Source organism: Aotus nancymaae, unplaced genomic scaffold, assembly GCF_030222135.1.
Source record: "Aotus nancymaae isolate 86718 unplaced genomic scaffold, 86718_ANA_hifiasm-v0.15.2.pri h1tg000108l, whole genome shotgun sequence".
Lineage (NCBI taxonomy): Eukaryota > Metazoa > Chordata > Mammalia > Primates > Aotidae > Aotus > Aotus nancymaae.
The window spans coordinates 13,153,536-13,170,435 of record NW_026988523.1 but is presented as its reverse complement, the minus strand read 5'-3'; the positions used below and the strand labels follow the sequence as shown (position 1 = coordinate 13,170,435).

Sequence of the window (16,900 nt, the reverse complement as noted above, 5' to 3'; positions counted from 1 at the left end):
CCCCGCTATTACCATAAAACAGTGAGGTCCCCTTTGCCACACTCATCCCCGCTATTACCGTGAAACACTGAGGTCCCCTTTGCCACACTCGTCCCCGCTATTACCGTGAAACACTGAGGTCCCCTTTGTCACACTCGTCCCCGCTATTACCGTGAAACACTGAGGTCCCCTTTGTCACACTCATCCCCGCTATTACCGTGAAACACTGAGGTCCCCTTTGTCACACTCGTCCCCGCTATTACCGTGAAACACTGAGGTCCCCTTTGCCACACTCATCCCTGCTATTACCGTGAAACACTGAGGTCCCCTTTGCCACACTCGTCCCCGCTATTACCGTGAAACACTGAGGTCCCCTTTGCCACACTCGTCCCCGCTATTACCGTGAAACACTGAGGTCCCCTTTGTCACACTCATCCCCGCTATTACCGTGAAACACTGAGGTCCCCTTTGCCACAGTCATCCCCGCTATTGCCATGAAACAGTGAGGTGCTTTCAAAAGCATGGCTGGTGTCACCCTAGAGAGAATATAAGGGAAAAACAATGGAAGATAACCCCAAATCTCTAAATGAAACACAAGACAGTGGCTAATCTGCCCTCGTCCATGGTCTGGTGAGACTCAAAGGGGAACAGCCTCAAGGGACTCCATGCACTTCATGTGATACCAGTCACTGGGCACTGCCTGCTTGTCATGGTCCGCCGCATATAGCCACCTCCTCTGGGGGTGCTGCCACTCCTCAGGCCCCCTCTCTGTCTCTGTCCTTCAGGAACTCTCCTTTCAGCTATTCTTGGGGGCTGGATTCGGGGCTGAGTGGATGGGTGCTTCACGTCTTCGGAGGTAGGTCAGCTTTGCTGGGCTGGTGCTGCTGGGCACCCTGGCGACTCAGGGTGTGTGGGGCAGGTTGGGTCTGGGGAGGCGGGCAGCAGTTAATGCTGCCGACATGTGAGCTCAAAAATGGACTAAAAAGTAAATCTTACTTAATGGGTATTTTATCTCAGTTAAGAAAACCGCTTTTCAGTACACCGGGAAACATTCTGAATGGCTTAGAAAGTGAAATTATAAGGCAAATGGAGCTCTGACTCATGACAAAACACGGATGAGTCCCAGAAACATGATTTGAAGTGAAAGAAGCCAGACATTAAAGGCCATGTACATTAAAGGCCATGTATCCTGGGTATTTCACCACCCCAGCCTGGGTGACAGAGCCAGACCCTGTCTCAAAAAAAAAAAAAAAAGTGAACATGAGAAGCATGTATTATTCTGCACGCTCCGTTTGGTGCAGGCACTGCTAACCTTTGTTAGAGGTCAGTGAAGACCACCACAGGAAGACTGGATAAAGCATGATTCACTCAGCATTTCCTCTAGTGAGGGGGTCAGCCACCACTTGTCTATGGGTGGGGACTCGAAGGCCGAGAGGACTGGGGAGGCTTCATGATGAAAAAAGGTGGCACGTCCTGATTCAAGGTGTGGCTGAGAAAGCTGGAGGGGACTGACTGGAAGGCAGCATCCTAGGTGGCTGGTTAGGGAAACAAATCCTGAAGCGGGATTTGAAGCGATGGAAGCTGTCAGTCCCTGATTAGCTCCTAACTGCCTGGGACCGATGGCTGCAGAGGTTGTGGTCCGGCTTTTCCCGCTGGTGGCTGCAGGTTGTGGGGCTCAGCCTCCAGGGCTGGAGCTGGCAATTCCCCCGTTCCTTGGTGGCTTTAGAAATTTCTGCAGACAGAAATCCCTCCTTTATCATTTTCAGTCAAGCAGGTACTTTTGGAGGACAAAGTTTAATGGTTTTATGAGAACAACTAACACCAGTAAAGGTTTTAATAATAACAACGACAATAATGATGATTATTGTACAAACATGGAGATTTTACCACCTCTCAACTCAGATCTCACAACAAATATAAATACCACAGCTCACCTGGTATGGCCAGCTGGCGAAACTTACAAGAGGCTATGAAAGTGGCTGCGATGCCCAGGTAAAGAGGCACATACTTGCAATTCCAGCACTTTGGGAGGGTGAGGCTGGTGGATCACTTGAGCCCGGGAGTTGAAGACCAGCCTGGGCAACATGGTGAGACCCAGTGTCCAGAAAAAATAAAATTATTATAATTATTCAGGCTTGGTGGCGTGTGCCTGTAATCCCAGTTAGGTAGAAGGATCGCCTGATCCTGGGAGAGGAGGTTGCAGTGAGCAGAGAGTGTGTCCCTCCTACCTCAAAAAACAACAACAAAAAAGACGTGGCAGCCAGGTGACGCCCAACAGCCATTCCTGACATCTCTGGGAGGGTTCCACTTAACCCAGTGGGGAAGGCATACCACCAGCTGCCAGGCATCCTCCTGGTCTCTCTGCGATGGCTTTTCCTGGCCTGGGCATTTTCCCCAACCACTCGTGCATGCAGAAACCATTCCTTGTCTCCAAAAGGAAGGACTTGGAAAATACTGGAGAGGCACCTCCCAGGGCCAGACCCTATGAGAGATGGTGACCGGGTACATTTGCCAGAGAGAGCACGGGAAGGTGGCCTCTGAGGGAGGCCCCTGTGGCTGCTCAGCTGGCTGGGCCACCACTGCAGGGCACCCAGGAGCACAGCGAGACTGCTGCAACCACAGTGCTGGTAGTGCCACTGCCCTGCAGGACCACACTGCACTGGCCACCCTGGCCACCCCGCTCCCCAGCTATGCCTTGGCAGTTCAGCAATGGCCTTCCGTGAGTGGACAGTTAGATGGGTAGTGGAGGGAAAGAGGAGGGTTTGGGAGAGATACAGTGGAAGGGGAATGCTTACGACTCAGTGATGAACTTTATGACGTGGGGTGACAGAATGGGACAACCTGGAAGGAGTTAAAGACTCTGGAAGAGATTTGGACCAGGTTACTTTGTGTCCAGGAGCTGATTAGTTTAGATGTAAAACTGGGGCCCAACCAAGTAGAGGAAGAAGCCCAAGGTCTTACCATTGGACTTTTTCCCTTCATTTCAGTCGTAGTCCCCTCATCAAAATATTACCGGTTGGCACTTCATTTCATCTAATATAATCATAGTTTTTGTGAAAACAAAAGGATTATGCCCCACTAATAAAATACAAATGATTTTAAAATCTTTTTATTACAGATTCACTTCTTTTGAAATGTATGTTAGGGATGTATATTTTATAAATATTTAATAACTCTACTATGTACATATAAATACAAAATAAAATAAAGCCTATTATATAAATACAGCTACCAATGAAGAGCAGAGCCTCTCAGCAGTGTCTCCTGGAATTTTTGAGAAGGTTCCCAGATGAAGTGTCGAGCGCCAGGTATACAGTGCAAGCACACATAGGGACTGCTATGGGTACAATTTTAAAGAGAATTTTGATCTGACACAAATTCACATATAAACTTTTTTTTTTTTTTTTTTTGAGACAGGGTCTCACTCTGTGGCCCAGACTGGGGTGCAGTGACACAACGTTGGCTAACGGCAACTTCTGCCTCCCAGGCTCAATCGGTTCTCCTGTCTCAGCCTCCTGAGTAGCTGGGATTACAGGTGTGCGCCACTAACACCCAGCTAATTTTTTATTATTATTCTTTTTTAGTACAGATGGAGTTTCGCCATGTTAGCAAGGCTGGTCTCGAACTCCTGACCTCAAATGATCCCTCTGCCTTGGCCTCCCAAAGTGCTGGAATTACAGGCATAAGCCGCCGCACCTAGCCGACATATAAATATTTTATAGGAATCCCCATGTGTGATTAGCCAGGAATCCCCACGTGGTATTAGCTAGTTAACAAGACAGTTTTGTGATGGTGTTATATCCCAGCGAGTTAAGGAATTCGCCACACTTTGAGATTGAATTATGAGTTTTTTATTATGCTGGCAACTGAGAGGTGGCTAACACCCAAAATTTTTTTGGCCCCAAAGAAAGAGTTCAGGGGTTTTTTATACCCTAGTTTGAAAAGGGAGGGGGGAACCCAGCTGAAGCAAAGTTTTCACAGAAGCAGAGTAAGCAAAAAGTTAAAAAGATAAACTAATACATGAGAAATAAAACAGTACCAGGTGCAAGGGCTAGAGATGTTATAAAAAGACTTATAGCGATGGGGGCTCTGGGCACTCGACAGCACCTGCGTTCCCAGGCGCCGCGGGAACTGCTTAACTCGGCCTCTTGCTGGCAGATGCACTCCGGGATGCGCCCGGTGTTATCCTGCCCCAGCTACACGGTACAGTTGCATACTTAATGAGGCGAGTAACTAAAACGAAGAAGCTAAGATGGAGTCTGTCCGGCTCGAGAAGCTAACATGAGGCCTGAACAGCTTTTAGCTAAGGAGAGAGTCGGTTTAAGCCAACAAAAAACAGGTTGTCACATTCCCCACTTGTGTTTTGGGGATTTAAATTATTGATTCCTTAGTTATAGCGAGAGGGTTATATTGAGTTTTAAGATACAGAAGCTTTGCGCTGTTTTATAAAGCTAATTAACTAATTGAATAAACAAGGCCCGAAAATTAAACACAACGAGAGGGGAGAAGAGGTTCTGTGAGTCCAGTTATTAAAGTAATTAGCCACGGACTTCAGTTAAACACGTTTGGTGCCATGGGATGTTATTTTTTCATTCCCATTGGTGTTTATTTAGACTTTTCCGAACCCTTTGAAGGGTGTTTATGACTTTAGACTTGTTAGCATAAAAACAGCAACTTCCCCCAAAGCAGCGCATAAAGCTTCTTTGGAGAGGAACAGCAAGGCTAGGCCGTGGCGGTTTTGAAGAACAGCTTTAGCTAAAGACTCAACCAGGGCATGTAGCGTGTTTACGGCCGATTGGAGATTCTTTAAGTTAGCATTTACTTGTTGAGTTAGGGACCCTAGTCCAGCTTCTCCTTGGATCAAAGCGGCTGTGCCGATCGCTGCTGACCCAGCCACATTGAGGCCAGCTGAAAGGGGCACTAGGAGTGGGGCACCCCGCGGACCTTTCGGTGGAATTTAGGTGGGGAATAAGGAGCTGTTTCTCTGGTTTGCCGTACACATAGACCTGGGGGAGGACAGGAACTAACCCGCACAGGAGAGGTTTAGGGTCAGTTTCACTGATACAGCGGGTGAGGCCTGAGGTGCGAGCCAACCACGTATCGCTGGGTGCCTGGTGGGAGACTGAAGGATTTAGGGAAGTCAGCAGAGTCTGGCTGCAGGTGGCCTGGAGACGGGAAGCAGGCAGGTGGTGCCTATTACTAACTAGGCAGGAGGCGTTTTCTGAGACGTTTTTAGTGTGAGTGAATGGGGACGGGCATGACAAGAAAGAGGGCCAGTGTTAAATTTGACCTTAACTTCCAATTTAACATAACGCGGAGGTTTTGCCTTCAGGCATAACCAACAATCTTGGGCCTGTTTAGGCTGAGTAACATTAAGAAGGCGATGCCCTCTCCCAGGATGGACATTAAGCTCAGCTGGAGGTGTTGATGCTGAGCCGGGGTTGGGGAGTTTGAACTGGCGATCGGATAGTTGGCCCAATAGGGCTAATTTTATTTGGGTGCAGGTGGAACATGGGGTCTCCTCAGTTAGGGGACCAATGGGTTTAAGAGGGCTTTAGGGGATTAGGACCTTCTTTTGAATGGTAAACGTAGTTTTGAGATTAAACCCTTTGATACAGAGATACAGTTCCCACGTGATACCGTAGTACCATTGAACTGAGTTAGGGTTACGGACGGTTGTAGCTATGGGATTACAGCCTTTCATAGTACATAGTTTAGGACAAGAGGTTTGAACTATGGAAAGAGTTGGGGACCGAGTTAGTCCCCCCGGGTAAGTAGCCAAGGTTACACATGACCAAGAAGGGCAGAAAAACTTGTAACTATTCCGGCAGGCAGGGTTAGGGTGGTTTTCAGGACCGAGGTAGAAATTTGCTCCTTGGAGTTCCTTTTTTGCACCCTTTGAGCATCTGCATTTACTTTCACTTCCGGCGTGTTTGAACCCTGCAGCAAGGTTAACAAATCCCGCTCCTGCCTACAGGGGCAAGCTTTGCTGGTTTTCAAGGGAACGGCTGGGCTTTGGGAACAAAACACATAAATTGATTGAAAAAGAAACTGTATTGCAGGTACTTTGTTTCCAGGTGATGCTTGCCAGTACTTGGCCTGTTGCAAAAGAAGTGAGGATAAAGGAATAAGAGCAGGCAGAGGGCTGAACGACCAGGAACAGACAAGAGAAGTGGACAAAAAGAACTAGTCTGATGGCTGCACCCGACTTAGGCGCAGTTTTAAGGGGCCTGACCCAGGCTTGGGGACCCATGTTTTTTGCTGTGTTCTGTTGGCCTTTTTGATGCGGGAGTGATGAATTTAAGCAGGAATGCCGTTCACTTTTAGGGCCGTGCTTAAGCAGGAACGAGATTTTTCTTCTGGAACTTTTTAACATACACCAGGTGACTAGGACGGAAGGGGTGGCAGGGTCCTGTTAGATGAGGAGCTGGATTAGTGGCTGGATAATATCTTGAACCTGTTGAGACATTGCAAGTGCTGTAACAAGTTAGCTTGGGATATTTCTGCTAACTGGGTAGCCCTGAGTTTAGGCAAAACAGGTGGGGCCCTTTTATACGTGATTTGAAAAGGCGAGAATCCTGCCTTGTAAGGGGTGCACCTAAGCCTAAGCAGGGCTAAGGGAAGGAGCCTTATTCAATTTTTACCGGTTTCCAGGATTAATTTTGTAAGAGTACTTTTTAAGGTACGATTTATGCGTTTTACCTGTTCAGAGCTTTGGGGCTGATAGGCACAATGCAGTTTTTGCTGAATATTTAACGCCTTGCTGACTGAGCTATGGACGAGGTGAAGGCCGGCCCATCAGTAGACACTATCGCAACAGGCAATTTATAACGAGGGATGATTTTGTTGAGTAAGAACTTAACTACGGTAGTGGCAGTGTTATTTTTGGTGGCAAAAGCCTCTGTTTATCCGGAAAAGGTGTTACTAACACCAAGAGGTATTTATACCCCGCCCGGTGTGGCTTTACTTCGGTTAAATTAACTTCCCACCTCTCTCCTGGGCTACGTTCTCTCTCGGAGACGATGGCCCAACCCAGGCTTCGGGCCTTGCCTGGCGTTCACCTGCACACAAGCCGGGCATCGGGACGCCACTTGGCTAGTTAAGTTCTGGAGGTGTGGAATTTTAAAACGGCTTTTTCAAAGTTGGGCTAACTTTGTTTCTTCCAAGTGGGTGGAAGAATGGAGGCGGCTGATTAAGGCCTCTCCGAGGGCGTGGGGCAGGAAGATTCTGGAGTTTGGGAGGATTCACTATTTATCCTGATTTTTACTGGCCTGCAGATTCGATGCCTGCTTTTTCTTTTTAGAGGAGTACGTTGGGTGGTTGGGTAAATCAGGCTGTGGGAGAGGGACGGCTGGACGTAGAGTTAGTGGGGTAACCCGGAGCGCAGTCCACCTCTTGGGGGTGAGTGAGGGACCAGCTGGCAGTGCCTGGGCCTGCAGTACGGTGGTCTTCGTGGTGACGGCCACAGCAGCTTTTTGTACCCCCTGCTTAAGGAAACTGCTACCGTTTGTAAACACGGGGGTGTTTGCCTCGTTTAAAAGAGTGTTCTGGAGATGGGGTTCACCTGTTTCTGTGGTTTTTGGCAATTCCTGGCAGTTATGGGTGGGGTGGTGAAGTCTGGATTAGGGAGTAGGGTAGCTGGATTTAAACACCTTGTGGGGGAGAAAGTTAACCGGGGCTGATTTAACAGCAGACTCTGATATTGCAGGATGCGGGCCTTAGACGTTTATTCACCAGCAGCGCCACGCGGCAGTGTTTTTACACTATGTGGTGCTGGAAGGGTTAAGTTTTGGCGCAGAGCGAGCTTATCGGCCTTATGAACTGGGCTCACAGACCGCTTGGCCACCCCGAGGACACAGGGTTTAGTTTTTTAGACAAATACGCCACTGGGCGTTGCCATGGCCCTGAGGTTTGAGTGAGCACACCTTCAGCAACTCCCTGATTTTTACGGACAAACAGGTGAAATGGTTCTGAGATATTTGGGAGGGCTAAAGCCGGGGCCTTTGTGAGTGCCTTTTTTAAGTTTTGGAAGGCCTGCTTTTTCATGTTAGTTTAAACTAAAAGCCATTTTTTTCCTGTAGCAGTGTACAGAGGCTTGGCAATTTCCACGAACCCAGATATTCACAGGCGGCAGTATTTTGCGGCCCCCAAGAATTCAGGTACCTGTTTTTTGGTGGTGGGGGTGGGGATTTGTAAGATGGCCCCCTTTTGAGCGTTGGTGAGTGCTTTTTTTTCTGGTTTAATTTACATTTTAGATAGGAGACTTTGGAAAGACAAAGCTGGCCCTTTTTGGCTGAGACCCGATACTTACACTTTTTGAAGAAGGTCAGGTAAGTTTTTAGTATGTTGCAGCTTTTGGCAGTCTTAGTAGCCAACAATAAATGATTTACGTACTGGAGTAGGGTACAGTTGGGATGGCTGGCTTGAAGTGCCACAAGGTTTTGCCGAAGGGCCTTTTTAAAAAGAGTTGGAGAATTTTTTAAATCCTGGGGCAACCGGATTTACGTTAATGGGGTTGTGTTGTTTGAACTAGGGTTTGTTTATTTGAGAGCAAAAATGGGTTGGCCCTTAGGAGCCAAAGGGATGGCAAAGGAAGCATTTTTGAAGTTTGAGATAGTGTACACGAGCAAGCTGAGCGGCGTGTAGGGGTTGGGGACAGCTGGATGGACTGTGACCGTCCATTTGTTAACTTTCCACAAGTTCTATACAGGCCGGTAATCATTTGTCCCGGGTTTTTGAGCTGGCAGAAATGGAGTGTTTTAAGCAGGCTGGCCAGGTGTAAGTATATTGGCTTGTAATAGCTGTTGAATGGGGCTGACTGTTTTTTGTTCAGCCCGCTGACTTAGAGGATATTGTTTGACCCGAACAGGCAAGGCATCAGCCAGAAGCTTTACAGCCACCGGTGGACAGTGTTTGCCAGTCCTGGGGGTTTGATTTTGCCTAAACCCGGGGAAAAAGAGCTTGTAGATTTGGTAGGAGAGGGTTAGTTCTGTTTTTTTGGGGGCGGGGTGAAGACAAGACTAAAAGATAATTTTTTGACACAGGAGCGATTGGCAGGAGCTGAGCAGGAGGGGGCTTTGTGGTTTTTAACTTGAGAGGAGTTTGTTGAGCTGAGAAGGAGATGGATGCCTGCAGCTTCTGGAGCAGGTTGTGCCTAAGAAGGGGGAAAGGGCACTTTGGAACTACTAGAAATGAATGGGTTACTTTTTTTTGACGTAAGTTTACTTTAGGTGAATGGGTGACAGGATATTTCTGAATAGCTTTAGTAGCTTCCTGTGCAGCCATTTTTTTTTTGTTGTTAGAAACACTGCCCAGGCCCTGAGCTCGGATGGGGGCGTCATCTTTAGACAGAATCCCCAAGGAACATTCAATTTTGGCGTGGACGCTCCAGCTGCCATCAACCACAACGTCACATCCCAGGTGAGGAGGCTGAATTCTGCTCCCTTACCTAGGGAGGCAGTTTTTAACAACCTTTAGTGAAGGTGCCCTGTGTGGAACATCTCAGGAGATGTCGGGGGAGAGACCCCGGGAAGCTAACAGCACAGCCCTTATTTTGGCAGTGTGTGTGCGATTAGTCAGGGTGCATTGACTATTGTAAACAAATGTTTGCCTCATTGTGAAAGGCCAGTGTTCATGTCTCAGCTCAGCGTGGCTCTGCTCCCTACAGTCTCTCAGGATCCAGGCCTCCCCAGCCTGTGGCTCTGCCCCAGATGGCGGATGGAGGAAGAGACAGTGGAGAATTATGCAGGAAATTTTTCTACTTATGGGCCAGACCCATAAGTAGAAAGGTCATTCCTGCCTGGGTTCTTATCACATGACCCCGCCTAGCTGCAAGGGAGGCTGGGAAATGTAGTTTTAGCTGTATGTCCAGGAAGAAAAGGAAATGCAGTTTGGTAACTATATAGCAGCCATTGTAGGTATATTTACTCATTCATAGCTGTTCATTTGTTCATCCATGGACATGTTCATGTCCACTAATTCAGCATGGATGGGTTGTGTCTCTGCTGTGTGCCAGGCTCTGTGATGTGCCTTGGGGGTGCAAGGGTGACTGTCCCCATCTTTGAGGAGTGTTAAATCTAGTGGGCTTTTAGTGTTAGATAAGTTCAAGTTCATTTCCCAGTTTCACTGTTAACTAGCTGTGTAACCTTGGGTGAATCACTGCACCTCACTGAACCTCAGTTTTGCCAGCTGGGAAATGGGATGGTAACACCAACCCAGCAAAGCAGTGTTGAGGATTTCATGAGACGGTCACTGTGAACCTAGTAGCACAGTACCTGGTTCACAGTCAAGTAGAAGGTGGCCTGACTGGGGGGTGCCATGAGCAGGCACCATGGCAGGGAACAGGGGGTCCCAGAGTGGTCTACCCGGTGGCCCCATCCAGGGCTTCACTTCCTAAGCATCCTTTTTCAGGAGTTGAGCCTAAGTAAGATTTAGGGCTGAGGAGTATTGAGGGAGGACAGAAGTTTCTGGCTTGAGCTCTGGGCCTGCTCTGGGATGCATTTGCCCAGCAGCATCTCCGGTGATTCTGCATCTCCCTCTCTGTTCCCTCTGACCCTTCTTCAACTCCCCGCAACAGGTCTCGGTCCAGCTGAACAGATCTGACTCCGACTTTGCGTTTTTCTTCCAACTCTGACATCCCCACAGGCCAACAGTTCTTCCATACTTCCGGGTCTGGACGTTGCTCCCTCAGGGATGACCTCGACTCGCCTGCCAAGGGTTGTCTGTGAGCAGCCAACCTGCTGGGAGATGGGCCGAAGGAAGGCAGGATGCGGGCCCGAGGGAGAGAGGCCGCACATGCAGCGTCGTGCTTAGCCAGACAGCCCCTGCAGAAACAAGAACAGATGGCAGGGGTTTCCAGTCCATCATTTGGAAGTGATTGTCCAGGTGAGAAGAGTTTTTAGCCGCCAGGAGGTGGGGATGCAGGATCACATTTCACTCTTGAAAATGGACAGAACCAGAATTTTCCTCCAAACTCTGCCCTGTATTGGGCTTGGGAGAAGCCGTGTAATGCTCCAAGAGGGCTTTATTGACCCAGGGTATTTTGCTCAGTGTGGAAGCAAAGAGGTGGACAAAGACATCCAGGTGGAAGCCCCCAGGGCCAGGGCCCTAGAGAGCACTGCCTGCCCCCCCGCCCCGTCCACCCGCCCCCCTCCCCACGATGTTTGTGGCATCGTTGAGCAGGGTGTGTGTGGTGTTTGCACAGGAATTAGGCAGTGGCTAATTCAGGACCTGGAGGTGTAAATAGGAAATCTCAACAGCGATGAGGCCCTCAGGAGATGTGGAGCAGACCCTTAATTTGATAGCAATAAAAAAATTGATTAGAGGTGGGGTCTCACTACGTTACCCAGGCCGGTTTTGAATTCTTGGCCTCAAGCTGTCTTCCTGCTTCAACCTTCCAAAGTGCTGAGATTACAGGCATGAGCCACTTTACCTAGCCTGAGAAATTTCAAGATAAATTTCTTTTGAGACAGGATCTCACTGTTTCCTGTGCTGGAGTGCAGTGGTGTAATCACGTCTTACTTCAGCGTTGACCGCCTGGGGTCAAGCCATCCTCCCACCTCAGTCTCCCGAGTAGCTGGGACCACAGGCATGTACCACAACACCCAGCTAGCTTTTGTATTTTTTCTTTTTTTGGCAGAGACGGGGTCTCGCTATGTTGCCCAGGCTGGTCTTGAACTCCTGGCCTCATGTGATGCTCCTCCCTCCATCTTCCAAGGTGCTGGGATTACGGGCATGAGCCACGGTGTCCAGCCCTGATAGCATTTTTTAAGCACAGGAATGCTGTGCGTTCCCTGTGTGTTGGGTTTTAGGAACTTGAATGGAGCTGAAGAATGGCTCTGAATGGAGGGATCTGCTTGTTCTCAGAGGCCCCAGCTTTCACGGGTTGATGTCCTGAAGTCAGGATGTATCTACACACGGACACAGGTCACCGTTTCACTAGCAACCTTTTTGCTTTTGCGGCATTCCCTAAAATCACAGCCCATCTGAGCGCTGCTGGCATCTTAGATTGGAGGAAGTGCTGTCACATGAACCATTTGTTCTAGGAGCTGACGTCCGTGGAGTGATTGCGTGGCAGGCTCTGTTCTAAACCCTCTTTGTGGATTATCCTGTGAACACCTCTTGATGTTGTGGGGGGTGTGGAGCACTGTGGTACCATTTTGTGGATGCGGCTCTGAGACTTAGAGAGGTGGCGTGACTTGCCCAAGATCATGGGGCTCACGAGTGGAAGATTTTGGATGGGAACCCAGGCATCTGGCTTCAGAGCTCATGTGAGTCCCCAAATCGTTGGGGAGTCGGGGTGGGTTCCCCTGGAAACTTGGATGCTGGGTCATGGGTTCAAACATTGACATTTTTATTTTTATTTTTATTTTTTGAGATGGAGTTTCGCTCTTATTGCCCAGACTGGAGTGCAATGGTGCAATCTCAGCTCACCACAACCTCTGCCTCCTGGGTTCAAGCGATTCTCCTGCCTCAGCCTCCTGAGCAGCTGGGATTACAGGCATGCGCCACCATGCCTGACTAATTTTTGTCTTTTTAGTAGAGACGGGGTTTCTCCACGTTGGTCAGGCTGGTCTCAAACCCCGACCTCAGGTGATCCGTCCACCTTGGTCTCCCAAAGTGCTGGGATTACAGGCATGAGCCACTGTGCTAGGCCTCCTCTGTCTTTTTCAGCTTAATAGCTTATTTCATATTGGCACTGGCTAATATTCTGTTGTCTGGATGTATCATATTTTATTTATCAGTTCACTATGGAGGCACCAGGCATTCTTTTAAAAGCTTTTCAGGCCGGGCATGGTGGCTCACGCCTGTAATCCCAGCACTTTGGGAGGCCGAGGCTGGCAGATCACCTGAGGTCAGGAGTTTGAGACCAGCCTCAGCAATATAGTGAAATCCCATCTCTACTAAAAATACAAAAAAAAAATTAGCTGGGCATCGTGGCAGGCTCCTGTAATCCCAACTACTCAGGAGGCCGAGGCAGGAGAATCGCTCGAACCTGGGAGGTGGAGGTTGAAGTGAACCAAGATCACACCACCAAACTCCAGCCAGGGTGACACAGCAAGACTCTGTCTTGGTTTGGGGGGGGGGGGGGGGCGGGGGAAAAAAAACTTTCCATGTGATTGTAATGCATAGGCTGGATTGAGAACCACAGGGCTAAACCTGCTTTGCCGATGAGGAGACTGAGGCCCAGATCAGGAAAGGGAGGGACTCGGGTCCCACGGAGCTGGTGGAGCCTTGGGCCCCTCTGCTCCCACTCCCCACTGCTACCCTCAGTACCCTTTTTGGGCCCAGCCACATGTTCACCCCAGCCTAACCGCTTGGGCACCCAGATGCCATCCCCTTTGAACCCAGAAGTTCTGGGTCCTCTGGTTCCTGGCAGGCACTCTACGGGGCCTCCTTTTCTGTGGAGGAGTTGCAAAGATGTCCTCTGCTTCCCCCACCAGCCTCCTTCAGGCACCAGCACAAGTTTTAGAGCTAGGCAGACTCAGGTGGCCTATGTGACCCTCTCAGAGCCTCAGTTTCCCCATTTCACAATAAGAACTCCCATTCCACATGTGGTGGAAAGGACAAGATGAGACTGTACTCCTGGGCCAGGAGCTGGGGCTGGGGTAGGCTAACTCCCCCTTCCTCCCTCTGTGTTTTTCTCTTCCTGATTGTGTGCTGTGTACCATGGTTGGTGAGTGCTCAGATGGAGTGGCTCAGGAGGGCTTCCTGGAGGAGGAGGCAGCCCTCCCCCACACCCAGGATCCCACAGGCCCTTCCTGTCCTTCCCTTGCCTCCCTGCAGGTGCAGGCAGCTGCCGGGCACTACAGAGTGTACAGCCTCAATGGGTCCCTATCTGTGCAAATGTCCAGCCGGGAGATGGTTCTGCTGGAGGTCGATGCCAGCCAGGATACTCGGAGAAGCAGCCGGGGCTGGGGTGTGAGTGTCCCTCTCCACCAGGCTGTCCTCAGCACCGCCAGGGCTGTTCGGCTGCAGCTGTCTGGAAAGATCACCCCAGCAAGGTAACGGTCCCCAGGTGGCCTGCGACGAGGTGGGGAGACCACAGAGGGCAAAAGGCACGTGTCCTGGGACATGGGAAATCCTCACTCAGAGGCCCCTCTCTGTCCCTCTGAGACCACACCCATGTCACCCCCTTCAGTGCCACTGAGGGCGTGAAAAGCGGGTGGCATTCAGTTTTCCACTTTCACCCTGTATTTGTTTTTTGTGTTGTTACGAGAGCATTCATTGTAGATGGCTCAAAGGATGATGTATAAAGGGCAGGGCACCATGGGTCACACCCCAGGGCTTTGGGAGGCTGAGGCAGGAGGATTGTTTGAGTTCAGGAGTTCAAGAGCAGCTTATGCAACATAGCAAGACTCCATCTCTATGAAAAAAAAAAAAAATTAGCTAGATGTGGCAGGGTGCACCTGTAGTCCCAGCTACTCATGAGGCTGAGGTGGGAGGATTGCTTGAGCTCAGGAGTTCAAGCCTGGACAACATCGTGAGACCCCATCTGTACAAAAAAATGTTTTTAAAATAGCCAGATGTGGTGGCATGCACCTGTAATCCCAGCTACTTGGGAGGCTGAGGTAAGAGGATTGCCTGAACTTCGGTGTTGGAGGCTGCGGTGAGCTATGATTGCACCATTGCCTTCCAGCCTGGGCAACAGAGTGGAACAAGCTTGTTTCTAAAATAGTTATAATGTAAAAAGGAATGAAACAAAATCACTAGTGACCCCAAGGAATGCGCGTCTCCATCTGGTCTTGCGTCTGAGTAGATATTTACATACTAATGTGTCAAGTATGGTGGCATGCTCAGGAGCCTGGGGTCCGGGGTTGACCATTTGGGTTCAAGTCCCGGCTCTGCCACTGCTGCCTCTGGGACCACTCTCCCTTCCGTGCCTCAGTTTCTGCACCTGCTTCCTAGGGTAGATGAACTGAGCGCTGCATGTGAGTTCCAAGCCAGGGCCAGTGGGCATGCTCAGTGGCTACCATCTTTGCTGCGGGTGTCATAGGCAATGCCAAACTGTTCTCCGCTACTGTCCTCTCAGTGCTCAGACACGACACTTCTGTGACCAGGGGCGGGGGGTCTTTTTCCCCATCAAGCAGTTCTCTGGTGGACACTAACTGGTTGTCCTACAAATTAACTCAGTTCTGACCCTGTATACCTGGAGGTGGCATTAGACCCCTCAGGTTATGTGTGCAAGACTTCCCACAGTTGTAGACACCATTCACTTCAGCCTCACTTGTAGCTGGATCTACAGGCTCACCACCACACCTGGTGAAATTTTTGTACTTTTTTGTAGGAACAGAATCTTGCTATGTTATCCAGGCTGGTCTTGAACTCCTGGCCTGAAGCAGTTTTCCTGCCTTAGCCTCCCAACGTGCCAGGACTACAGGCATGAGCCACCTTTTATACATTATTATACATTATTACTTGTAGATTATTATAACTCTTCATGTTATCTATCATGAATGCTCCCATCACAATGGAAGAACCTAGGTTCGACTGCCCATTGTGCTTGGTGAGCACTTGAGAGCTGGAGGGGCTCAGGAGGGCTTCCTGGAGGAGGGGATCCTCCCCCACTCTCAGGTTCCTATAGACCCTTCCTGTCCACCCTCTGCTTCTGAGCTCTCTCCTGCCTCCTGACCAACTGGCTATAACTTGGAGGTCCCTATGACCTCCTCCCATCTTGTGTCTGTTCATTTGCAAAAGTGGCTCACAGAACTCAGGGAAACCTTTTATTTATATTTACTCATTGCTTATAGAGGCTGTGATTGGAGAACGGCCAGATGGAAGAGACGTATAGGGCAAGGTATGGGGGAAGGGGTGCTGGGCTTCCCTGCCCTCTCTGGGCTCACCATCCTCGTGTGTTCAGCCCAGAAACTCTCTGTGAGCCCTATGGTTCAGGGATTTCTGTGGTGGCTTCATCATGCAGGCATGACTGCCTATTAACTCAATCTCCAGCCCCTCTCCCCTTCTCGGAGGATGAAAGTTCCAAGCTCTAATCATGGCTTGGTCTTTCTGTTGACCAGTCCTATCCAGGAATCCACTAAGAGTCACCTCATTAGAACCAAAGATGCTCCTATCAACAAAAGGGACTTCCTACTTCCAAGGGATTAGGAGCTCTGTGTCAAGGATTGGGGCAGAGATTAAGTGTATGTTTCCTATTACATCACTATATTATGCTGCTATTTTGAGTACTGTACATTCTGGTACAAATTGTGCCTCCATTAAATATTTCCTCTGCAATTTGGGCACAGTGGCTCATGCCTGTAATCCCAGCACTTTGAGAGGCTGAGGGCATGAATGGCTGAGTGCATGCATGAATGGTCACATCTGTGGCTGGTCACTTCATTTTCCAGCCAGCCACCGTGTTTTGCTAGATGCCCTCCTAGCCCTTGGCCCGGGCCAACTTTCCTTACGGAGCACGTGCTGTGTGCTGGGGTCCTCTGCAGCATTTATGCATGACTTTGGAGTTCCCCAAACTTCACTACAACTGCACAGTTTTTCAGGGAACTTCGTTCTTTGTTTCTTTATTATTTATTTATTGAGACAGAGTCACTTTGTCACCCAGGCTGGAGTGCAGTGGCATGATCTCGGCTCACCGTAACCTCTGCCTCCCAGGTTCAAGTGATTCTCCCACCCCAGCGTCCTGAGTAGCTGGGATTATAGGCGTGTACCACCATGCCCAGCTAATTTTTTTTTTTTTTTAAGAGATGGGGTTTCACCATCTTACCAGCTGGTTTCAAACTCCTGACCTCAAATGATCCACCCACCTCGGCCTCCCAAAGTGTTGGGATTACAGGTGTGAGCCACCATGCCCTGCCTCAGTTTTTATTTTTAAAATTTCTTTTTGAGACAGGGTCTTGCTCTGTCACTCAGGCTGGAGTGTAGTGACGTGATCACAGCAAGTGATCCTTCCGCCTCAGCCTCTGGA

The 16,900-nt window shown here is 49.5% G+C and overlaps 1 protein-coding gene across 4 annotated transcripts in view; it reads left to right on the top strand.

Annotated features, from left to right (window-relative positions):
- LOC105711631 (uncharacterized) overlaps positions 1–16,900 on the top strand; it is a 100,295-nt gene that overhangs the window by 53,482 nt on the left and 29,913 nt on the right. For 3 of the 4 annotated variants that reach the window (XM_064370499.1, XM_064370496.1, XM_064370497.1), the window contains 2 exons: positions 10,624–10,863; positions 13,765–13,982. In XM_064370499.1, the coding sequence (XP_064226569.1) occupies positions 10,746–10,863; positions 13,765–13,982 (336 nt within the window). In that variant the 5' untranslated portion in view covers positions 10,624–10,745. Of the gene's footprint in view, positions 1–9,005; positions 9,400–10,623; positions 10,864–13,764; positions 13,983–16,900 lie in introns of those variants that run through there. The other variant, XM_064370498.1, reaches the window with a different exon arrangement.